The sequence below is a fragment of the Schistocerca americana genome, chromosome 2 (genome assembly GCF_021461395.2).
Source record: "Schistocerca americana isolate TAMUIC-IGC-003095 chromosome 2, iqSchAmer2.1, whole genome shotgun sequence".
Lineage (NCBI taxonomy): Eukaryota > Metazoa > Arthropoda > Insecta > Orthoptera > Acrididae > Schistocerca > Schistocerca americana.
In genome coordinates, this window is record NC_060120.1 from 237,325,993 (window position 1) to 237,352,669 (window position 26,677).

Below are 26,677 nucleotides of genomic sequence, written 5' to 3' on the forward strand. Positions count from 1 at the left end.
CTGTATTCACCTGACCAAAAGTCTTCTTCCTCCTGCCACCGAACTTCACTAATTCCCACTATATCTAACTTCAACCTAGCCATTTCCTTTTTAAATTTTCTAACCTACCGGCCCGTTTAAGGGATCTGACATTCCACGCTCCGATCCACAGAACGCCAGTTTTCTTTCTCCTGATAAGCAAGTGTTGTGACCTTATAAAAACGAAATTAACATTAAAACTTCTATCTGAAACGCGATGGGAAAGTAGGATCGGAGCTGTAAAATCGATATTTTTGTGTGAGTGACCTGAAAAATAGAACTGACGATTCCAAAACTCTTAGCGACTATGAAGGAGTCTTGAAGGAAATGTTAACTTTTGAGTTAACTGTCACAGTACACATGTGGTATGGGATTTTACCATGTGTCAACAATATAAGCGAACTATAGAAACTGGTTCACGCAAACTTGAAAGTCGTTACTGATACTTTACTTTCATTTAGTGACTGGATTCAAGAACCCCATAACACAGGATTTGAAACAAGCATTGCAGAAGCTCCATTGTTTGTAAAAAAAAAAAAGCAGTTACAAAACTGCGTCTCAGTTTCAAGAAAAACAAATAGCACAGAAAAAACGAATGTTTGGTTATGAACAAATTGGTGAACCTATACTATCTGCTGAAATGCAGTACAGAGTTAGCTTTTTTAAAACAATGATAGACACTGTAATAGTTGACACTGAATGTCTATTCAAAGCACTCAATGAATATTTTGAATGATTTGGTTTTATTTACAATATGAATTATTTGCAACTGTTATCCAAGGACAACCTTCGCTAACATTGTAATGATTCAGGTGCAATATTTCAAGAAGGTGAAAATAGCGACATACAGCCTTTTGTACTTTATGAGGAACTCCAACTTTTAAAATCCAACCTACAGGACTCAAAGACGCAAAACAGCATATTCAGTACAAATTAGAAAATAATTTGGAAGAAGTATATACAAATCTTAACATAACAATCAGAATAATGCTCACAGTACCAGTCAGTACAGCCTCTGCCGAGAGAAGTTTCTCAAAGTTAAAATGGATTAAGACATACATCAGAAGCACGATTTACCAAGTAAGACTATCTGCATTGTCAGTACTATCAACTGAAGCAGAAATAGCGGCTGGTATCAATTACAATGTAATCTTTAAAAAATCAGTGATGCAAAAAGCCGGAAGTTTCATCTATTTTAATGTCTGGTTTGTTTAATGTAACTTGTCACTGCCATAATCTTTGTATATTATAAGAACAAAATGTCTGTATCATTATTATTAGTGTATAATTCAGCTCATTTAATTTAACATTTTCTTTCTGACTGCAAAGTGAAACGGGCCTAGCAAAGCTGATTCATCGCTGATGTTCTGTTTTCACCTAGTGCTGCCACTGATTACTGTCCTGTATGGTTCTGAGGGCTTTACTAAGAATGACATCAGAACCAAAAGAAATGTTAACACTTTTTTTCAGTTGCAAATGTTAGAATTTATGACAGACTCAAATATCTGTGATTTAATCTGCAAGAACAATACAGTACATACAAACACCCTATCCATAATATGGCAACTGTAAAGTCGGTACAAACAGTAATGAGCATAAGGCACATTATTTCAAAGGTCAAAGTCAATGTAAACTATTGTTTTAGCTATCAAATAAAGTATATTTATTATCATCATTTTGGAAACTCAAAACAACTTTATTAATAATTTACAACAAGAACTACACAACTGCACCAACACGTCACTTATGCCGGCACATTTGTTTCTCGCATCCCTGAACCCACTGGTCCATGTCTGCGCTCCCATACCATTCGGTGTTTCTGCTTCATGAAGGCATCCCTGACATCTCCAACGAATCCAAGGTCACCATCTGCGAGGAAGCCAAGTGCTGTTACGTACACTACCACAGGAAGTGCTACTGCATTTTGCATAACAAACTACCCTAATTAGCAACTAAATTAACACTAAAACACAACTTATGTCTGACAACAAACAATGAAGAATGTTACAGAAATATCTCTGTACTCATACTGTTTACAGCACACAGATTAACATCATCAGATCAAAGATCAAGATCAAACTGGTAACTCAATAAAATGTACATATTACTAACAATATCACATAATTTGAGTTCTAGGCAATATCCAACTTGTGCACATTGTGTTTGCAACAATACAACTAGCATGCATAAATAATGTTAATTTTTCCATTTAACATTGTCTGGCTACAACCACCCAGGAATTATTTATGAAGTTTAGTATGTTAATATGCATACACTACATATTTACTTAATATGTTATTTTACTAAATTTAAATGAAAACAGGTGTGAAACTTTATTTTTGTGGGCAAGTGCTTTTTGTAAAGCACTTACCCACAAAAGGCACAGATCCCGAGTTCGAGTCTCGGTCCAGCACACAGTTAATCTGCCAGAAAGTTTCATATCGGCACACACTCCGTTGCAGAGTCAAAATTTCATTCTGAAAACAGGTATAGTGTATTTCACATGTTCCAAACCCATCTCATTACTATGGATCAACAGACTAAACATGTAACCTTAAAGGGAGAATGAAAGAAACTAACCCAAATGACCAAGATATTCAGATTCACAAGTTAATGAAATACAGACAGCTACCAACTGAATGGAAATCGTAAAACGAAAGGAAAACTTTAAACAAGCTCTTATACGCAAGGATGGCTACAATTGTGAGAGAAGGGATACATCTTGAGGAAGAATGGGGAATAAATATTAATGAAAAGGATAGATTGCTACTCACCATATAGTGGATATGTCGATTCACAGATAGACACAACAAAAAGACTGTTAAATAAGCAAGCTTTTGGCCAAATAGCCATCTTCCCAGTTAAATATCACTCACTCAAACACACACACACACACACACACACACACACACACACACACAAACCACTGTCTCTGGCTGCCAAGGGCAGTTTGTGCTGATGAGAGAAGCAATCTGCGTGGTAGGATTAATGTGGAGGCTCAGACGGGGAGTTGGATGGATAGCAGGGAAGGGGTGAGAGATGGTAAAGTGCTGCTGCAATCAGGAGGCTGAACAGAGAGTGGGTGGGGGGTGGTGGGCAGAAAAGGAGAAGTAAGAAGACTATGGGTGCACAGGTGGAACAGAGAGGGCTGTGTAGTGCTGGAGTGAGAACAGGGAGAGCTATGTGCAATTCAGAAGAAACAATGTTGTATTGGGTAGCGTGCACAGCAACTCGTTGGTCCAGCTGTTTCTTGGCCACAGTTTATCAGCAGCCATTCATGCGGACAGACAGCTTGCTGGTTGTCATGCCCATGTAGAAGGCAGCACAGTGGTTGCAGCTTAGCTTGTAGACCACATGACTGATTTCACATATAACCCTGCCTTTGATGAGACAGCTGATGCTTGTGACCTGACTGGGGTAGGTAATGGTGGGAGGATGTCTGGGGCAGGTCTTGCATCTAGGCATCAGAGATATGAGCCCATGAGGCAAGGGGTTGGAAGCAGAGGTTCCATCCCTAAACAACCACTGGAAGATTGCGATGCAAACAAATATATTACTTTAAATGTGTTCAATCCATACTTAGTTATGGCTTAAACCCCGGGAGACAAATGGACAGACTATATTATACTTACGCAAAAAAGGGGGTGGGGGCTATACAAATTATCACAAAAAGCAGCAACAGTACTTATTGCACTGTGTCATTTACCAACTTGACTATACTGTGTGAATACACTTTGCAATCTGTGATCCACATCAAGAAAGAAATCGACCAGTATGCAATGAACAGGTCTCTACACGAACATGAACCCAGATCCAGCTACCACTTACACCTCACGAGGAAAACCAAAACAAAAACCCAAAATAGTGTGACACAATGGATTCAAATCGCACAATGAACTTCCACAATTTATCAGACTAAAGTGAAATACATGCCTTCTGGAATTCCTTAAAAATTAACTGTTAGAAAAATGTTTTTACACTATCAAGGATTACCTGAAATGATAAATTATGTTGACAATTATGCCAATAATTAACTGGTATGATTAAAAAGTATTTCACAACACATGCAACAGAGTAAAATAAGGGAAATATTGGGTACAAATATGTAACATACTAAAGCAAATAATGAATGTACCTATTTTGTCATCTGCATTCATACACATTTATGATTGTGTGTTTCTGTACTGTATATACTTGTGTTTTAAGGACATCCATACAATTCCTAATGTCTACAGATGTTTGGATAAACAAATAAATAAATAAATTTGTGTTTGTTTGTGTGTCTATCGACCTGCCAGCGCTTTTGTTCGGTAAGTCACCTCATCTTTGTTTTTATATATAATTTTTTCCACGTGGAATGTTTCCTTCCATTATATTAATAAATAAATAAATAAATACATAAAATAAAAAATATCTTGTTTAAATTATTCTCATCCTTCATGAACTCTTCCACATAGTTTGCAGTTTCTTCAGTTTTAATCTACAGTTCATAACCAATAGATTGTGGTCAGAGTCCACATCTGCCCATGGAAATGTCTTACAATTTAGAACCTGGTTCCTAAAATTCTGCCTTACCATTATATGATCTATCTGAAACCTTTGAGTATCTCCAGGCCTCTTCCATGTCTACAACTTCTTTTATGATTTTTGAACCAAGTGTTAGCTATGATTAAGTTATGCTCTGTGCAAAATTCTACCAGGCGGCTTCCTCTTTCATTTCTTACCCTCATTCCATATTCACCTACTACGTTTCCTTCTCTTCCTTTTCGTACTACCGAATTCCAGCAGTCACCCATGACCATTAAATTTTCGTCTCCCTTCACAATCTGAATAATTTCTTTTATCTCGTCATACATTTCATCAATCTCTTTGTCATCTGCAGAGCCAGTTGGCATATAAACTTGTACTACTGTGGTAGGTGTGGCCTTCCTGTCTATCTTGGCCACAATAATGTGTTCACTAAGCTGTTTGTAGTAGCTAACCCGCATTCCTATTTCTTTTATTCATTATTATACCTACTCCTGCATTACCCCTATTTGATTTTCTATTTATAACCCTGTATTCACCTGACCAAAACTCTTATTCCTCCTGCCACCGAACTTCACTAATTCCCACTATATCTAACTTTAACCTATCTATTTCCCTTTTTAAATTTTTTAACCTAACTGCCGAATTAAGGGATCTGACATTCCACACTCCGATCCGCATAACGCCAGTTTTCTTTCTCCTGTTAATGACGTCTTCTTGAGTAGTCTCCGCTCGGAGATCCGAATCGGGGACAATTTTACCTCCGGAATATTTTACCCAAGAGGACGCCATCATCATTTAACCATACAGTAAAGCTGCATGCCCTCGGGAAAAATTACAGCTGTAGTTTCCCCTTGCCTTCAGCCGTTCGCTGTACCACAACAGCAAGGCCGTTTTGGTTAGTGTTACAAAGCCAGATCAGTCAATCATCCAGACTGTTGCCCCTACAACTACTGAAAAGGCTGCTGCCCCTCTTCAGGGACCACACGTTTGTCTGGTCTCTCAACAGATGTCCCTCTGTTGTGATTGCACCTATGGTACGGCTACCTGTATCGCTGAGGCACGCAAGCTTCCCCACCAACAGCAAGGTCCATGGTTCATGGGGAGGGGGATTTCAGTGCACACTTTGGTAAAGATTGCACTAAAGAGACAGAATTTATAAATTTAACAACCAGTTACTAACTGTTTGTAGACAACCATCTACCAACTAGAGGTGATGCCTGCCCTTATACTGGCCAAAAATCCATATAGTTAGGACTACAAGACGACTGTAGTTAACCCAATTATCTATGATACAAAACAAGTTAATAAGCAACCACCTGTTTCCTGGAATTCTAATTATGTATTCATAAAAGGGTCATAAATAAGGAAACATTAATTGCTTTTCAAACAGCACCATCAGCAGTAGCATGGCAGCCCAGACTACAGCAAATGGCATTTAAAGACTTCTTCCAGATCATAAAAACCAAATTTGACTATATCTATCTAAAGAACACCAAAAAATGTCCAGGAAACACATCAACTAATGTTTCCTTTTAAAAGTTGAATTATTTCTGTAAATATTAACAGTTCCAGTTTACTATAATGTATTCACCTATTTTGATACTCTCCAAAGAATTGATCATGGTAGTGTGTATTATATTCAAATGTTTTATGTTTTTCATGTTATATTTTCTGACTTGTTCCAAACCCACGAGTATCAACTCATCTTTAGGTCTATGGAACAAACACTGAATCTAATCTAATTCATAAATTAATGATATCAATATAATGGAAGGAAACATTCCACGTGGGAAAAATTATATATAAAAACAAAGATGAGGTGACTTACCGAACAAAAGCGCTGGCAGGTCGATACACACACAAACAAACACAAACATACACACAAAATTCAAGCTTTCGCAACAAACTGTTGCCTCATCAGGAAAGAGGGAAGGAGAGGGGAAGACGAAAGGAAGTGGGTTTTAAGGGAGAGGGTAAGGAGTCATTCCAATCCCGGTAGCGGAAAGACTTACCTTAGGGGGAAAAAAGGACAGGTATACACTCGCACACACGCACATATCCATCCACACATACAGACACAAGCAGACATATTTAAAGACCAATATGTCTCCTATTCATAACAGGTAAAGATTTCAGACTGATCTCTCTAGTAGTTGCCCTCTACAATCTCTTATTTCACTGCCCATATATAATTACAAGCACTAAAACTGCCTAATATGACAGTGATGACTAAGGTGGCAGAAAAAACTGGAGAAGATAAGACGAAAGCAATGGTCTTTATGGATGGCTTTATGATCTGGGGAAACAGGGAGATTCAGGATCAGCTGGATGGTTGGGAAGAAACAGAAATATGGGATGAAATTTAATGCAAACAAATGTGAGATTCTAGTTACAACTAGAAATAAAGATAGACCAACTAGTGGAATACGGACTGGAGGTGAAGAAATGAAAGTGTGAAGTGTCAAGTAATTGGAAAGTGTGACAGAGGAAAATGGAAGAAAAAAAATAAAGATGAGGTGACTTACCGAACGAAAGCGCTGGCAGGTCGATAGACACACAAACAAACAAACACAAACATACACACAAAATTCAAGCTTTCGCAACAAACTGTTGCCTCATCAGGAAAGAGGGAAGGAGAGGGGAAGACGAAAGGAAGTGGGTTTTAAGGGAGAGGGTAAGGAGTCATTCCAATCCCGGGAGCGGAAAGACTTACCTTAGGGGGAAAAAAGGACAGGTATACACTCGCACACACGCACATATCCATCCACACATACAGACACAAGCAGACATATTTAAAGACCAATATGTCTGCTTGTGTCTGTATGTGTGGATGGATATGTGCGTGTGTGCGAGTGTATACCTGTCCTTTTTTCCCCCTAAGGTAAGTCTTTCCGCTCCCGGGATTGGAATGACTCCTTACCCTCTCCCTTAAAACCCACTTCCTTTCGTCTTCCCCTCTCCTTCCCTCTTTCCTGATGAGGCAACAGTTTGTTGCGAAAGCTTGAATTTTGTGTGTATGTTTGTGTTTGTTTGTGTGTGTATCGACCTGCCAGCGCTTTCGTTCGGTAAGTCACCTCATCTTTGTTTTTATATATAATTTTTCCCACGTGGAATGTTTCCTTCCATTATATTGATATCATTAATTTGAATCCAACAATTACGTTTGTTATTGTCACTGTTCCATTTCGAAATCTTTTCTGTCGTCTTATTTTCCTCTTTCTGTTTTTGCCAGTAGTTTCACTTTGTATTCACCTTCTCCTTTTTACCGTAATCTGCTATACTATTTTATCCCGCCTATATATATACTCAATAATACGTAGCCCACTTCCAAACCATAACCAAAAAATTTTTTTTGCCGCTTTCAGCACTACCGCCGCTATAATATCCACCGTTTCTAGTTCACAAACAGCTCCTTTCACCTTTTAAACAACCATTTCGGCCAGTTCTAATAACTTTCGCTTTATTTCCATTTCCGTTTTTCCCACATCACTGATCATTTTTAACCGCTTCCCACAGGTTTTAACGCCATTATTTCTTCGTCAGACAATTGTTAGCCTCATTTTCATAATCTGCCACCACAATACCACTCCTTTTAATATACTACACGCAGTTTTTTCGAAATTTTCCCGAATTTCTCCGTCCTTTAACGTGTTTTGGCGGCAACACAACCAACTAACCTTTATGCACATCGTTGTCTACCAACCCAAGTCCAACATAGCCCAGCTGTAACCAACACCTTTTCGCCTTTTTTCATTCCAGATCTCCAGTTTCTTTCCGGAAAAAAGGCTTGTGTCTGTATGTGTGGATGGATATGTGCGTGTGTGCAAGTGTATACCTGTCCTTTTTTCCCCCTAAGGTAAGTCTTTCCGCTCCCGGGATTGGAATGACTCCTTACCCTCTCCCTTAAAACCCACTTCCTTTCGTCTTCCCCTCTCCTTCCCTCTTTCCTGATGAGGCAACAGTTTGTTGCGAAAGCTTGAATTTTGTGTGTATGTTTGTGTTTGTTTGTGTGTCTATCGACCTGCTAATTCATAAATTCTTATACGCCTTCTGATAGAATATATATGGAATGTCCACGGGAAGTTTTCAAGAAAATTGTCTATAAAACTGCTGACATATTAACTACGGTAATTAATAAGTGTTTCTCTGCTGTTATTTTCGGACGTTCAGAAACTTACATGGACAGTACCTGTTTGTAAAAAGGGTGACCCACGCATGGGAGCAAGCTTCAAACAAACCTCAATAATTCCAGTCTTTGCTGAAGTCATTGAGACTGCAATAAAAGACCAAATCCCAAATTACTTTGAAATTAATGAACCCTTTACAGATGCACAGCACAGTTTCTGGAAACACAAGTCTTCAACAATAACAACACAAGGTGCGATTACTAGGATAAAGCACAGTTTTGAAGAAAAATAATCGTAACACTAACAACTTCATGACTCAAGTAAGGTGTATGACTGCATTCCTCATATGGTCCTTCCAAACGATCTGAACCTGGCAACCCTCATTTCTTATTTAGAAAACACAAGGCAGAATGTATCTGTCTAATATTATATGCACAGGGTTCAGTAATGGACCATTCTTTTTCCAAGTTTTTGTAAATGATTTAAGCTCTCACAGACAGTTCTTGCAGTTTGCAGATGACACAATTTTGTACTCAAAACACACCAGTGCTTGCATAGCTCAAGAAGAAGCAGATATTTTGTTTGGTGTGACAAAGGAATGGTTTGCTATAAACAAAATGAAGATCAATGAAGACAAAATCCAAAAATTGGTATGTAGCCTTAGTGGCAAAGGACAACTGAACTGTGAATGGGCTGTGAAACTTCTGTGTTTTACGGTGATAGTAAACTTTGGCAACGACACGCCGTGCATGTGTGTGAAAAACTCTCACAAGTCATAGATCTCCTGAGAATACAAACATGAGACAACTGATCAGTACCAACTAATACTATTTTATTCACTATTTTGTAGCCATATCAGCTATGGCCTGTTGCTATGGGATCAGCTTGACAAGCATCCATCCTCATCAAACCCACTAACAAGCAACAGTACCTCCATTATGACAGCTGCCACCCATTCCATATCAAATGGTCTCTTCCCTACAGCTTAGGTCTTCATGGCAAACTAATCTGCTCCAGTCCTGAATCCCTGAACCACTACAACAATAACCTGAAAACAGCTTTCGCATCCCGCAACTACCCTCCCGACACGGTATAGAAGCAAATAGCTAGAGCCACTTCCTCATCCCCTCAAACCCAGAACCTCTCACAGAAGAATCCCAAAAGTGCCCCACTTGTGACAGGATACTTTCCGGGACTGGATCAGACTCTGAATGTGGCTCTCCAGCAGGGATACGACTTCCTCAAATCCTGCCCTGAAATGAGATCCATCCTTCATGAAATCCTTCTCACTCCACCAAGAGTGTCTTTCCGCTGTCCACCTAACCTTCGTAACCTCTTGGTTCATCCCTATGAAATCCCCAAACCACCTTTCCTAACCTCTGGCTCCTACCCCTGTAAACGCCCCTGGTGTAAAACCTGTCCCATGCACCCTCCCACCACCACCACCTACTCCAGTCCTGTAACCCAGAAGGTGTACACGATCAAAGGCAGAGCCACACGTGAAAGCACCCACGTTATTTACCAACTGACATGACTACAATGTGAAGCCTTCTATGTGGGAATGACCAGCAACAAACTGTCCATTCGCATGAACAGACACAGGTAGACAGTGTTTGTTGGTAATGAGGATCACCCCATGGTTAAACATGCCTTGGTGCACAGCCAGCACATCTTGGCACAGTGTTACACCGTCCGGGTTATCTGGATACTTCCCACTAACACCAACCTGTCAGAACTCCGGAGATGGGAACTTGCCCTTCAGTATATCCTCTCTTCTCGTTATACGCCAGGCCTCAACCTCCGCTAATTTCAAGTTGCCGCCGCTCATACCTCACCTGTCTTTCAACAACATCTTTGCCTCTTTACTTCCGCCTCGACTGACATCTCTGCCCAAACTCTTTGCCTTTAAATGTCTGCTTGTGTCTGTGTATGTGCGGATGGATATGTGTGTGTGTGTGTGTGTGTGTGTGTGTGTGTGTGTGTGTGTGTGTGTGGGCGCGCGCGCACGTGTATACCTGTCCTTTTTTTCCCCCCTAAGGTAAATCTTTCCGCTCCCGGGATTGGAATGACTCCTTACCCTCTCCCTTAAAACCCACATCGTTTCGTCTTTCCCTCTCCTTCCCTCTTTCCTGACGAAGCAACCATTGGTTGCGAAAGCTAGAATTTTGTGTGTATGTATGTGTCTGTTTGTGTTTCTATTGACCTGCCAGCGCTTTCGTATGGTAAGTCACATCAGGCGCGCTGGCTCTGTGCGCGCGAGTGGGGGCAGGAAGTTCTGACGTCATGGTGCTTGAGAACTGTGTCGAGAGGCAGCAGCATGTTCATTCGACTCGAGGCAGCCGCACGAAGCACACAGCCATGCCGTTATATATATATATATATATATATATATATATATATATATATATAATGAAATTAATTACTATTTAACGAACACATACTCATAAAATAAATCTCATTATGTTATTATATAAAAACATAAAAAGTTATATAACGGTCATACTATGTCCCAATCCTGCATCCGAAACTGTGTGTTATGAAAGGAAGAGAGAAAAGCAAAGTATGAGCTCGTGAGACAAAATTCTTGAGGAACAATACTGGAGTGACAAAGATAGACAGGTTAAGAAATGGGAGGACCAGAGAGTTAATGAAGGTGGAACCATAACAGGAGGAGATAGAGAAATCCAGGCCGAGATGGTATGGACATGTTAAGCGAATGGAGGAGAAGAGGACATCTGGGGTAATACACGAGATGAAGCTGGAAGGAAAGAGACCAAGAGGAAGACCGAGAGACAGATGGATGAAAGGAGTGAAGGAATGAGTCCTGAATAAAGGAGAAGACTGGAACAAGGTGAAGACTCGGAGATGGTGTCAAGACAGAAGACAATGGAGAGGTTTACGTTCCAGACAGACCTGGTCAGAGGCTGGAAACTGTCCAAGATGATGATATTAAGTATTATACTATACTTATGCTAACTTGTTATTGTATTAGAATTGTGCATAATCTCAACTTAGTAACACTGACACAGTCTGTCCAGTCATGACTGAAGAATAGCATAGGTATAGTGATAAAAGTTAATAAAAAAAATTCTCTTGGCCGCAGATGGTAGTGGTCATTTATTTGGGTGCCCACATAAAAACTGGGTCTTATGCATCCGTTAAGTCTCCCCTGACCATGGCGGGTTCTCAACTTCACCCCTTTTCCTAAACCTCAACAGCACTTTTCCTTCATCCTCCCTTCCCTCCCACCTTTCTGCCAGAAGGAGCCACTGGCTCCAAAAGCTTCCAAACTATAATACTATCAATATAATAGAAGGAAACATTCCACGTGGGAAAAATTATATATAAAAACAAAGATGAGGTGACTTACCGAACGAAAGCGCTGGCAGGTCGATAGACACACAAACAAACACAAACATACACACAACATTCAAGCTTTCGCAACAAACTGTTGCCTCATCAGGAAAGAGGGAAGGAGAGGGGAAGACGAAAGGAAGTGGGTTTTAAGGGAGAGGGTAAGGAGTCATTCCAATCCCGGGAGCGGAAAGACTTACCTTAGGGGGAAAAAAGGACAGGTATACACTCGCACACACGCACATATCCATCCACACATACAGACACAAGCAGACATATTTAAAGACCAATATGTCTGCTTGTGTCTGTATGTGTGGATGGATATGTGCGTGTGTGCGAGTGTATACCTGTCCTTTTTTCCCCCTAAGGTAAGTCTTTCCGCTCCCGGGATTGGAATGACTCCTTACCCTCTCCCTTAAAACCCACTTCCTTTCGTCTTCCCCTCTCCTTCCCTCTTTCCTGATGAGGCAACAGTTTGTTGCGAAAGCTTGAATTTTGTGTGTATGTTTGTGTTTGTTTGTGTGTGTATCGACCTGCCAGCGCTTTCGTTCGGTAAGTCACCTCATCTTTGTTTTTATATATAATTTTTCCCACGTGGAATGTTTCCTTCCATTATATTGATATCATTAATTTGAATCCAACAATTACGTTTGTTATTGTCACTGTTCCATTTCGAAATCTTTTCTGTCGTCTTATTTTCCTCTTTCTGTTTTTGCCAGTAGTTTCACTTTGTATTCACCTTCTCCTTTTTACCGTAATCTGCTATACTATTTTATCCCGCCTATATATATACTCAATAATACGTAGCCCACTTCCAAACCATAACCAAAAAATTTTTTTTGCCGCTTTCAGCACTACCGCCGCTATAATATCCACCGTTTCTAGTTCACAAACAGCTCCTTTCACCTTTTAAACAACCATTTCGGCCAGTTCTAATAACTTTCGCTTTATTTCCATTTCCGTTTTTCCCACATCACTGATCATTTTTAACCGCTTCCCACAGGTTTTAACGCCATTATTTCTTCGTCAGACAATTGTTAGCCTCATTTTCATAATCTGCCACCACAATACCACTCCTTTTAATATACTACACGCAGTTTTTTCGAAATTTTCCCGAATTTCTCCGTCCTTTAACGTGTTTTGGCGGCAACACAACCAACTAACCTTTATGCACATCGTTGTCTACCAACCCAAGTCCAACATAGCCCAGCTGTAACCAACACCTTTTCGCCTTTTTTCATTCCAGATCTCCAGTTTCTTTCCGGAAAAAAGGCTTGTGTCTGTATGTGTGGATGGATATGTGCGTGTGTGCAAGTGTATACCTGTCCTTTTTTCCCCCTAAGGTAAGTCTTTCCGCTCCCGGGATTGGAATGACTCCTTACCCTCTCCCTTAAAACCCACTTCCTTTCGTCTTCCCCTCTCCTTCCCTCTTTCCTGATGAGGCAACAGTTTGTTGCGAAAGCTTGAATTTTGTGTGTATGTTTGTGTTTGTTTGTGTGTCTATCGACCTGCTAATTCATAAATTCTTATACGCCTTCTGATAGAATATATATGGAATGTCCACGGGAAGTTTTCAAGAAAATTGTCTATAAAACTGCTGACATATTAACTACGGTAATTAATAAGTGTTTCTCTGCTGTTATTTTCGGACGTTCAGAAACTTACATGGACAGTACCTGTTTGTAAAAAGGGTGACCCACGCATGGGAGCAAGCTTCAAACAAACCTCAATAATTCCAGTCTTTGCTGAAGTCATTGAGACTGCAATAAAAGACCAAATCCCAAATTACTTTGAAATTAATGAACCCTTTACAGATGCACAGCACAGTTTCTGGAAACACAAGTCTTCAACAATAACAACACAAGGTGCGATTACTAGGATAAAGCACAGTTTTGAAGAAAAATAATCGTAACACTAACAACTTCATGACTCAAGTAAGGTGTATGACTGCATTCCTCATATGGTCCTTCCAAACGATCTGAACCTGGCAACCCTCATTTCTTATTTAGAAAACACAAGGCAGAATGTATCTGTCTAATATTATATGCACAGGGTTCAGTAATGGACCATTCTTTTTCCAAGTTTTTGTAAATGATTTAAGCTCTCACAGACAGTTCTTGCAGTTTGCAGATGACACAATTTTGTACTCAAAACACACCAGTGCTTGCATAGCTCAAGAAGAAGCAGATATTTTGTTTGGTGTGACAAAGGAATGGTTTGCTATAAACAAAATGAAGATCAATGAAGACAAAATCCAAAAATTGGTATGTAGCCTTAGTGGCAAAGGACAACTGAACTGTGAATGGGCTGTGAAACTTCTGTGTTTTACGGTGATAGTAAACTTTGGCAACGACACGCCGTGCATGTGTGTGAAAAACTCTCACAAGTCATAGATCTCCTGAGAATACAAACATGAGACAACTGATCAGTACCAACTAATACTATTTTATTCACTATTTTGTAGCCATATCAGCTATGGCCTGTTGCTATGGGATCAGCTTGACAAGCATCCATCCTCATCAAACCCACTAACAAGCAACAGTACCTCCATTATGACAGCTGCCACCCATTCCATATCAAATGGTCTCTTCCCTACAGCTTAGGTCTTCATGGCAAACTAATCTGCTCCAGTCCTGAATCCCTGAACCACTACAACAATAACCTGAAAACAGCTTTCGCATCCCGCAACTACCCTCCCGACACGGTATAGAAGCAAATAGCTAGAGCCACTTCCTCATCCCCTCAAACCCAGAACCTCTCACAGAAGAATCCCAAAAGTGCCCCACTTGTGACAGGATACTTTCCGGGACTGGATCAGACTCTGAATGTGGCTCTCCAGCAGGGATACGACTTCCTCAAATCCTGCCCTGAAATGAGATCCATCCTTCATGAAATCCTTCTCACTCCACCAAGAGTGTCTTTCCGCTGTCCACCTAACCTTCGTAACCTCTTGGTTCATCCCTATGAAATCCCCAAACCACCTTTCCTAACCTCTGGCTCCTACCCCTGTAAACGCCCCTGGTGTAAAACCTGTCCCATGCACCCTCCCACCACCACCACCTACTCCAGTCCTGTAACCCAGAAGGTGTACACGATCAAAGGCAGAGCCACACGTGAAAGCACCCACGTTATTTACCAACTGACATGACTACAATGTGAAGCCTTCTATGTGGGAATGACCAGCAACAAACTGTCCATTCGCATGAACAGACACAGGTAGACAGTGTTTGTTGGTAATGAGGATCACCCCATGGTTAAACATGCCTTGGTGCACAGCCAGCACATCTTGGCACAGTGTTACACCGTCCGGGTTATCTGGATACTTCCCACTAACACCAACCTGTCAGAACTCCGGAGATGGGAACTTGCCCTTCAGTATATCCTCTCTTCTCGTTATACGCCAGGCCTCAACCTCCGCTAATTTCAAGTTGCCGCCGCTCATACCTCACCTGTCTTTCAACAACATCTTTGCCTCTTTACTTCCGCCTCGACTGACATCTCTGCCCAAACTCTTTGCCTTTAAATGTCTGCTTGTGTCTGTGTATGTGCGGATGGATATGTGTGTGTGTGTGTGTGTGTGTGTGTGTGTGTGTGTGTGGGCGCGCGCGCACGTGTATACCTGTCCTTTTTTTCCCCCCTAAGGTAAATCTTTCCGCTCCCGGGATTGGAATGACTCCTTACCCTCTCCCTTAAAACCCACATCGTTTCGTCTTTCCCTCTCCTTCCCTCTTTCCTGACGAAGCAACCATTGGTTGCGAAAGCTAGAATTTTGTGTGTATGTATGTGTCTGTTTGTGTTTCTATTGACCTGCCAGCGCTTTCGTATGGTAAGTCACATCAGGCGCGCTGGCTCTGTGCGCGCGAGTGGGGGCAGGAAGTTCTGACGTCATGGTGCTTGAGAACTGTGTCGAGAGGCAGCAGCATGTTCATTCGACTCGAGGCAGCCGCACGAAGCACACAGCCATGCCGTTATATATATATATATATATATATATATATATATATATATATATATATATATATATATATATATATATATATATATATATATATATATATATATATATATATATATATATAATGAAATTAATTACTATTTAACGAACACATACTCATAAAATAAATCTCATTATGTTATTATATAAAAACATAAAAAGTTATATAACGGTCATACTATGTCCCAATCCTGCATCCGAAACTGTGTGTTATGAAAGGAAGAGAGAAAAGCAAAGTATGAGCTCGTGAGACAAAATTCTTGAGGAACAATACTGGAGTGACAAAGATAGACAGGTTAAGAAATGGGAGGACCAGAGAGTTAATGAAGGTGGAACCATAACAGGAGGAGATAGAGAAATCCAGGCCGAGATGGTATGGACATGTTAAGCGAATGGAGGAGAAGAGGACATCTGGGGTAATACACGAGATGAAGCTGGAAGGAAAGAGACCAAGAGGAAGACCGAGAGACAGATGGATGAAAGGAGTGAAGGAATGAGTCCTGAATAAAGGAGAAGACTGGAACAAGGTGAAGACTCGGAGATGGTGTCAAGACAGAAGACAATGGAGAGGTTTACGTTCCAGACAGACCTGGTCAGAGGCTGGAAACTGTCCAAGATGATGATATTAAGTATTATACTATACTTATGCTAACTTGTTATTGTATTAGAATTGTGCATAATCTCAACTTAGTAACACTGACACAGTCTGTCCAGTCATGACTGAAGAATAGCATAGGTATAGTGATAAAAGTTAATAAAAAAAATTCTCTTGGCCGCAGATGGTAGTGGTCATTTATTTGGGTGCCCACATAAAAACTGGGTCTTATGCATCCGTTAAGTCTCCCCTGACCATGGCGGGTTCTCAACTTCACCCCTTTTCCTAAACCTCAACAGCACTTTTCCTTCATCCTCCCTTCCCTCCCACCTTTCTGCCAGAAGGAGCCACTGGCTCCAAAAGCTTCCAAACTATAATACTATCAATATAATAGAAGGAAACATTCCACGTGGGAAAAATTATATATAAAAACAAAGATGAGGTGACTTACCGAACGAAAGCGCTGGCAGGTCGATAGACACACAAACAAACACAAACATACACACAACATTCAAGCTTTCGCAACACACTGTTGCCTCATCATGAAAGAGGGAAGGAGAGGGGAAGACGAAAGGAAGTGGGTTTTAAGGGAGAGGGTAAGGAGTCATTCCAATCCCGGGAGCGGAAAGACTTACCTTTGGGGGAAAAAAGGACAGGTTACACTCGCACACACGCACATATCCATCATTTCATATATCCATTTCACATGGATATGTGCGTGTGTGCGAGTGTAACCTGTCCTTTTTTCCCCCAAAGGTAAGTCTTTCCGCTCCCGGGATTGGAATGACTCCTTACCCTCTCCCTTAAAACCCACTTCCTTTCGCCTTCCCCTCTCCTTCCCTCTTTCCAAACTATAATACCTTTTATATGTGCATTCTGTCACTGCTTGGTGAGTAGATTTTTTTATCAATCCAATTACATGAAACAGGCTTTGAGATTGTTTTCTCCAGTTTAGGCTGAAATACATTTCCACTCAATAACATTTTCAAATTGGGCGATACAAAAACAAAAAGCCATGTCCGATGTTAATGATATATTTACTATTCAAGAGCATATTTAAATAAAGTTATGGGAAAGCAGTAATATTAAACTCACATTTAATGAACCAATTTTCTGCAGCCTTGTTGTACTGATCCAGAAGCAGTTTACATTTAGGCACATGATCTGGAGTTTCATAATGCACACAATCTTCATACCTCTGTCTCAGTATGCTCAAGATTTCACTCTCCACCATTCTAGAAGAAATAATACATTCCTTGTTGAATTTCACATGCCAGACACAGAAGAATGATAAGGTGAGCACAAGCTGAGCATCCTTAAAGTTAAATGTAATTCCATACATAATTTAATTTAGGTATAACTGCAAGCATAACCTTTTATTAATTCCCTCAAAGACCACATGCTGTGCCTCTATTTCAGAACAGAAACCATTATTAAAGCAACTACTCCAAACTGGTGGTGCAACTCAACATCAGGAGGTAGTTCAAATCATATAATATTTTTAAAATGTTGCTATCTTGCTTTCAGCTGTTTGCATTTTATTTCACGATTGCAGTTGCAGCATTAAGAGATTTTCAAGCATAAGATTTTGACATACAGGTTTATGTTACGCATTTATGTCAAAACCCTGCACCTGAAAATGGCTCAATGTCGAAATTTCAACCATAAAACAAAAATTTAACAGCTAAAAGCAAGATGGCTACATTTAAAAACTTTATAGAAGTTGTGCACCTATATTACAAGGAAGTGATACATTATTTTAGCATGAGTGGTGATGTGATAAGCAAATAACTAAGCAAATAACTATGTGCAAGAGACAAAGTAATGTTGATAACCATTACCACCACTATCCATCCATTAGGAAATGCAACAGCTGACAAAATCATCACAACTTCTCACTTGATTGTAAACAGCGCATAGAATTAAGTGTTTTAAAGGAAAGGTTTCATACCACACTCTTGTTTCTCAATTGTCCACACTCACTGGCACAGACGGACAAACAGCTGACGCACAGGCAGTCAGGTCATAGCCCACGCCATCCTCCTGGATTCTCTGTGAGGTAGCCAAATACATAACATATGTGCAGTATGCCTGCAAATGGACTGTCTATACCAGATGCTCCCGCCTGAAGATGGAATGGGGCCATCGGGGGTGCCATGCCGTATGGGGCTGCGTTGGAACATCCTGTTCTATACCACACCACAGATTGTGAGATAATAGTGCCACACCTATGCACTGCTTAATCTTTGCCTTTTGAAAGCTATCACACAATCAGAGAATTGTGTCACAATGTCACTTTAGAACAAATTATTGCATTTTGCGATATTTTATTCTTTCTTCCTTTAATAGCCTAAAATAATTATTTGTTGCTCATTACCATGATGTGTTGTCATGATTTGTTATTAGGTTCTACATACTCTGTATGTATTTATAGGTACCTGTTTCAATCAAGAGATGTACCACTTTTGTAATTTGGTCATGGGTGCATGGCATGTAGACCAAAGGTCAACACAATAAAATAAAATCGAAGAATATGGACCCTGCACACATTACCTGATTTTTACAAAAATAAAATCAAAGAACATGGACTCTGTGCACAATAACTGGTTTTTAAGGCTTAAATATTATGAACTCACTGCAAAGTGAGGTAAAACAAAGTTAGTAAATAAATCAACAGGGCACAAATGATGTACCCAAAACTCCTCATGAACAACATAGAACAGACATTTGGAAACATATTGCAGCAGCCACATTTCTCAATTTTGGCCTTATCGCCTATTGTGTAGCAGTTGCTTGCACCCAGCTGCCACATTGCACGTACACTGCAGTAGCAAAAATGTGGAGATGGTTTTGAATGGTAATGCTTCTCACATATTTTAATGCAATCCAGCTGTATTCATGACTGATCTCTTGCATTATGGTTCATACAATGGTATTAATTTTCTGGGCTTGCTGATGACAACAGCTGCCGTTCACTTGTTATAATGGAAGAACAGCTCATAGGCACTGACATTTTATTCAAATCACTGTCCTCACAACAGACAATAAATTATATGTTGCAGGAATCTTAACACTTCTAACAAGCCTCGTGCCTGCACAACTTTGGAGATGATGTGTGCTAGAAATCTAGTACTGGTAATTTGACTGTGGTGAAATGTGTCATATTCTCACTTCTTACCCATTCTGTGACAGTGACAATTTAGATTACTTTTAGATAGAATGGATGATGCTTGAGGTCTTAAAGTCAGATATACAGTGGTAACTGGAGCCACAGCACAAGAACATGGAAGGAAACTGGCCTCGCTCTTCTTAAAGAAACCACCCCAACATTTGCCTTTAGCAATTTGAGAAAACCACAAAAAAGCTAATTCACATTGGCCAGAAGGTATCTGAACTTTTTTCCTCCCAAATAAAGTCTAATATCTTAAAACTTAACCTTACGAGAACTACACTGTGAGTAATGGCGCATAATTATTCTTTTTCTTGTGCCTGTGTTCCATATCCATACTGGGTCAGCACGGTTATATGAACTGTAGCAGTTACCGCATAAGGTAATTTTAGGGTGAATTTGTGGCAGTGGATGGCAGCCATAACTGTAAGTCAGGTGCGGGCTTGTTGATGATAACTTTGTGCAATGTGAAGTAGCACAGTATGTCGGGCTGACATGGGTGCAATAGTTGCCAAAATGGCATGCTCAGCAGGACTGCAAGTAACTCTTGCCACAAACCACCACTGAAATCAGCGCACTGGCACTAATCTAGTATGTGTCAATACATGACTTGAAGAGGTATATTTGCAAAACATATGCGCACTGCTAAGTATAAATAGGAGGAAGTCAAGTAATGCCAGTGTCTTTAGTGTTACAGCTCTCATTGACGATGGGGCTGTGCCACATGAAGCTTCTGATGGGGGACCACAGTTCCAGTCGGTGGCAGAGCCACAACTCAACCCCAAGATTGCATGGGACTCCAAGCTAGTCAGGAGCAGGCCAGACCAGGCCTCCTAGCAGCTTGGTTGAGTCCTGCCTGTAGGCAGGGGATTGCATCCCAGCTGCTCCAGAGGACATCCATCCAACAGCTTACGCCTTCCACCATCTCAGGGAGCAGATCAGCAGGGCGTCAGTGCCACTTGTCACTGGAGGCCAGCATACAACTGCCATCAAAGAGTTCATTGCTGAGGTAGTGTGTCTCGCTGAGGCTGTCACAACTGGACCACAGGCAACAGAGCTGTATCCTCAGCAAAGTACATCGACCAAACAGCCACGAGAGCGGAATTCGACACGAGTGCAATGATGGACACCTGTACTGTCTGGGGCAAAAGAGAAAAAAATTTTTACAGTTTGGCCCAGCTTCTCTCTGTAGCTGTGCACTGCCCTGTGCCCTGGCCCACAGCCTACACCCCAGCATCCCCGTACCTCTGGTGACTTCAGAATGGATCTGACGTGTTATATTTAAAGGGTGTCTGGACGCCTTCCAGTCACCACTCCGATGTTATCTATTACTCTAAATTTTAAAATTTCTAGACAGAACGTAATGTAATTTCTAGACAGCATGTAATGTTAATTTTGTGCCCATCTCATCTTTAGCATTTTCCTACAGCACCATATTTAAGAAGCTTCTGTTGTGTTCTTGACTGAACTGTTTATTGCTCACATTTCTCTTCCAAACAAGGCTTCATTCCAGGCAGATATTTTCAGAAGAGACTTCTTAACTTTGAAATCTATATTCAAAGTTAGAAAATTTCTCTTCCACTTTTCTTGCCACAACTAAGTAGAACAGCTCATCTACTGTTAGTGTCTCATTTCCTAATCTAATTCCCTCAGTATCACCCAATTTAATCGGACTACATTCCATTACCCTTCTTTTGCTTTTGTTAATTATCATCTTATATCCTCCTTTCAAAACACTGTCTATTCTATTTAACCGCTCTTCCAAATTCTTTGGAGCCTCTGACAAAATTACAAGGTCACAGCTTTTATTTCTCCTTACTTGAACAGTAATTCCCTTCCCAAATTTCTGCTTTATTTCCTTTACTGCTTGCTCCTTGTATAGATTGAACAACATCTGGTCTCATCGCCTCCTCTAGCACTGCTTCGCTTTCATTGCCCTCAACTCATAACTGCCATCTGTTCTCTGCACAAGTTGTATTCACCATTTCACTCCCTGTATTTTATCCTTGCCACCTTCAGAATTTCAAAGTGTGTATACCAGTCAAAAAGGAATCCACTTCCCCGAGTTTGGCTTCTACCATTTTCTCCATTCTTCCATAAAGAATTTGATTTAGTATTTAGCAACCATGACTTATTAAACTGATAGTTCAGCAACACTCAGACCTGTCAGCATCTGCTTTCTTTGTAATTGGAATTATTACTCTCTTGTTAAACCATATCTTACATCTTGCACACCAGGAGGAATAATTTTCTCATGGCTGGCTCTCCCAGGGATATCAGTAGTTCTGATGGAATGTCCTCTACTCCAGTGTCCTTTTATTGACTTAGGTCTTTCAGTGTCCTGTCAAATTATTCTTGCAATATCTCCCATCTCTTCCTCATCTATGTCCTCTTCTCTTTGTTTAGCACTGATTTTACATCTGAGCTCTTTATGGTCATTACATGGTTCTCTTTTCTCCAAAGGCCTCTTTAGTATTCCTGTAGATGGTATCAATCTTTCTCCTAGTGACATATGCTTTAATGTCCTTACATTTGCCCTCTAGCCATTCCTGTTAGCCATTTTGCGCCTCCTATCAATCTCGTTTTTTAGACATTTCCGTATCACCTTACAAATGCCAGACAATCTACTTCTATTTTAAATCTTCTTAATTTTATCCGTTTTTACTACAGTTTTTGTCATCTTGTTCCTATATCCCTTGCTACCTTTCCAAATTCAAAGTGAAAGAAATCCCAATGTCTTTGTCGAATGCCTGTTCATATTACCAACAGTTGCAAAATCCATGCACGAATTTCACTTGTTCCAGTGAAAATTTCTTCTGACAAAGTCTTGGTACTCTTTACTCATATGAAGCTAAGCTTGTAGGTGGTAAATAGCACACTAGGTTAATACTGACCACACGGAGGGTGATACTGTATAATGGAAGTGGAAAGATGAATAGCTATGTGATATAGCACTTGCTAAGCTAAATTTGAACACTCCTGATAAAGTCAAGAGAAATTTTATTAGCCTGGTGGCACCTATTTTGCCACAGTAGTGGTTCAAAGCGCCACTTCATCTGAAAGGTTCCATATTGAAATTTAATTGTCACACAGAAATTCCTTGTCCAGTTACATGAGAGAGCTGCACAAGATATTACCAATATGGTACTCTTTCTAATGCTAAAATGTAATTGTTTGGATTAAGACAATACAAGAATATCACCAATGTTTACATAACATGAGATCCACAATTTTAACACACGTTAGTCCACGATCTGCAACTCTATGGTGAATAGTTCAATTTTTTCAGATCATAACCCTGTTCTCTAGAGCTCCTGTATAAAAATAAAGTAGAAGCCCCAACCTTTTGACAGCAATACTGATTTGTTTAAACAATAAGGACCACAAAACCATTATCTTCAGTAACATTACTGCATGGCAACATTGGAGGTTAGCAGTTCCTGACCAATCAATTATTTTGGAAGGAAAATAAATTGAGAAGTGTTTGTTGACATTCTGAGAGAAATTTTCAGTATTTTCACAAAGACAAAGATTTAGATACGGTTCTCCTTAAAACACTGTGTCGCATTTAAAAGTTCAATTTACTAATAATATTGTACTGGACTGATCCATGATATTGTATGTAGTAAAGCCAATGAAAAAGATAAATCCCCAAGTGTTAATGTTATGGAGGGGCGTGTAAGACTGGTACCATAGTAATATTTTTTTAGAATGTGTTAGAAACATATCAGTGAACAAAATTAGTCACATTATGAATTTTGGTTCCAGCTTTAACATGATACCAATCACAGTAACAATTGGCTGTCAATAACTGGAGCATCTTGTCGTAAGTATGGGGTCCCAAGGCAAATTAAAAGCATGAACAAACAACAATAGTTACAGAAGCTGTCCAAGCGGGCACTCCAATAGCTACTGCAGCCAAAGATTATGGTGGGCCAGTGGGTAACATTGTAATACAGACTAAGTGACTCAAGACCCAAATTATTTAAGTTAAGTCCTTCAAACATATGGATGAGAATGAAGAAAATATTCCAGTCCAGTTGCTTTTGTCAACTACAACAGAGCACTATCCAGTAACAAAAGAAATAGCCTACTGCTGGGCAGTGTACAGCAAATAATTAGTAAAATGAGAAGACAAAATCAATTTACTAACAAAAGACTAGACACAATGGTCACACCATTTTTGAATAAGGGAGGGGGAAAAAAAAACACATCCTCTTAAATGACAAAAATTTGACTATTCCCACGGAAATGTCACTGAGCAACAAATTTGTAACTGGTTTGCAGAAATAGAATAGCCTTTGAAAAAAACTGAAACAGAAAATTACAAAACTTGAGCTTTCGATTTAGATTTGAGTGCACTTTTTTTTTTCAATTTTTTTTTTCCCCTCATAAAGGGAGGAAATGATCACATGTATGAGGAATAAAGTTGTATACAGTGTTGCTAATGATGGTAACGAAAAAGCTGACTACACCTTTAACAGCAAAGCTACTGGTAAGCTTGCTCCACTTACAACTGTTATTTCATTTGAAAGAACTGGTAGTGCAACAGCTAACAGCATACAAAGAGTGAGGGGTAGTGGTCAAGCACAACGCTCTGTTTTGCCCGGAAGTGTCCAATCAGAAGACTTCTGTTGCAGAGCGAAAATTCATTACAGAAATAAGTTGTGAATCTTTTAAGAAATACACAAATCTCCTCACTATACTGTCAAAGAGTGGTGTTTCTGCCTAATAAAGAACATAAATAGGGAGTCTCAGCACGAGGATGCAAATGTTGATAAATTATATTTTAACAATATTATACGGCTATCAATTTACACAAAACACTGGTATGAGTGAAAATGCAGATTTGTACAGCTCCCTTTCTCAATTCAACATTATCCAATGACTCCTATTAGATTGTTAGGATGCGTTTCAATGTTATTCAGGATAAGTGTTCCGTTCTTTATGTGTCTGGGATAGAGTCTTGTTTGGAAGTGGAATGTGGGCAATAAACAGTATGGCTAAGCAGAAAGATAAGATTTTGAAATTTGTTGTTATAGAAGAATGCTATGAAGTGTGTGTGTAATGCTTTGCGACATACATACTTGTCTCTCTTGAACTGTGCATTAGCCTCTAAGTAGCACACAGCGTCGTCCGTATAGCATTCATCTATTGTTGGGACACGTCTCATTTTACGATGATACCAATAATAAGTGGGTCGATTTGGTTCGACTACCTTTTCTAGAAAAATAAATAATAATTATTTTTCATTATATGGGAAATACATAAAATTATGCAAAATTTACTGCCTGTAAATCCAATTCCCTACCAAACAACGAACTAATCTAACATTATTTGCATTGTTATTAATGTCAAAACAAATGCTCAAGATTATTTCGAATACCTCTAAACCATATTACGGGGCCTTCAACTACTGATGAAACTGCATTAGCAAATCTTTGCATCGGATTTCTTCCTGGTGGATTGTCACCCATTATAATTTGATTTGTGCACACTTTAACCCCACACCTTCAACTTCCACCTTCACCTACTGGTCTCCTGCAGACGATCCGCAGATGTTACGTAATAATTACACTGTAAGTCCAGAGGTGTTACAAACAGAGTAGTGGCGTTCGTATTTTTTGAGTGCTTATTTGATAATAAATCTGTCGTATTAAATTCCTTCATTGACTGGAACTTGTATGAATAGATAACTCTGGAAGTTGATGGTACTAAACACTCTGTCTTCTCATATATTTAATATACACATATTTTTATTTCGAAAACCGTCTTATATGTCGCCGACATATTTTAGTAGATAATTTTGTACACAACTATTCACGGAATTTGTGTGCAAATAATATGTTTCCAAGATCTCTGCATTTGCAGGACTGGAAGAAATTCATTAAACTTGATTTTGTTCGAGGAAGACTGAATTACACCACAAAACAAAGTAAACTTTAGTTCCATAAGCAATAACCTAAAGTGCTTTACGAGGCCTGCAAGGAAGACAGGCCGCGGCGCGTACGTCACGGGGGTAGGCCGAGCTCGCTCGCTCAACTCAGCAGAAAAACTGCGTTTATACACCTGCTAACTCGTAACTGCATGTGTATGTACAAACAAGAATTGCATCTTCTACTGGAACCCATTATTATGAAACCTGAAACAGTGAAACATTATAAAAACTACTGCACTGTATTAAGAAAAGTCATTAAAAAAGTCCAGAAGCATGTGCATTATGTCTGAGATTAGCACATCTGATAATAAAATTAAAACAATTTGGAATATTGTTAAAAGGGAAACAGGGCAACCGAGAGCACAGGAAGACTGTATTTCTATCAAACACAAAGAAGTCAGAAGCAGAAAACATTTTTAATAATCATTTTTTAAGTGTTGTAGAGAAAATAGGATCCATTTATTCATTAGAAAATGCAAAGCAGTTTATGCAAGAGGCAGTTTCTATGCAATTTGATAAACTGAAATTTAACCCACTCCTACTAAAATTAGGAAAATAATAAATTCACTCAAAAGTAAAGGCTCACATGGAATTGGTGGCATTTCCAACAAATTACTAAAAGCATGTTCCCAACAAATAAGTAGGACTCTCAGCCACATACGTAGTAACTCACTGAAACAGGGCATTTTTCCAGATAGACTGAAATACGCTATTCTTAAGCCATTGCATAAAAAAAGAGGATAGGTCTGATGCTAACAACTGCCGCCCAATCTCACTTCTGACAGCTTTATCCAAAATTCTTGAAAAAGTAATGTATTCAAGAGTAGCATCACAAATTTGTAAAAATGAAATACTAAGAAAATGTCAGTTTGGTTTTCAGAAAGGCTTTTCAACAGAAAATGCTACTTATGTTTTCACTGATCAAATACTGAATCCATTGAACAACAGAACA

General features: G+C 39.6%; 1 protein-coding gene across 1 annotated transcript; it reads right to left on the bottom strand.

The window, feature by feature from the left end:
- Positions 1-1,690: 1,690 nt before the first annotated feature.
- On the bottom strand, positions 1,691-25,323 carry LOC124596423 (NADH dehydrogenase [ubiquinone] 1 beta subcomplex subunit 10). Its single transcript, XM_047135554.1, has 4 exons — positions 25,174-25,323; positions 24,875-25,010; positions 17,714-17,853; positions 1,691-1,887 (listed from the first exon to the last, which is right to left on the bottom strand). The coding sequence occupies exons 1-4, from the start codon at positions 25,262-25,264 to the stop codon at positions 1,763-1,765; spliced, it is 492 nt and encodes a 163-aa protein (XP_046991510.1). The 5' UTR covers positions 25,265-25,323; the 3' UTR covers positions 1,691-1,762.
- Positions 25,324-26,677: the final 1,354 nt, after the last annotated feature.

Bases quoted from the DNA above. Each gene is read 5' to 3' on its own strand.
- LOC124596423 (XM_047135554.1), bottom strand. From the start codon at position 25,264: ATGGGTGACAATCCACCAGGAAGAAATCCGATGCAAAGATTTGCTAAT. The intron at 17,854-24,874 runs GTATGTATGTCG...TATTTCTTCTAG, and splicing joins GCACAGTTCAAGAGAGACAA to AATGGTGGAGAGTGAAATCT. The intron at 1,888-17,713 runs GTGAGTTTAATA...GCTTCCTCGCAG, and splicing joins AGAAAATTGGTTCATTAAAT to ATGGTGACCTTGGATTCGTT.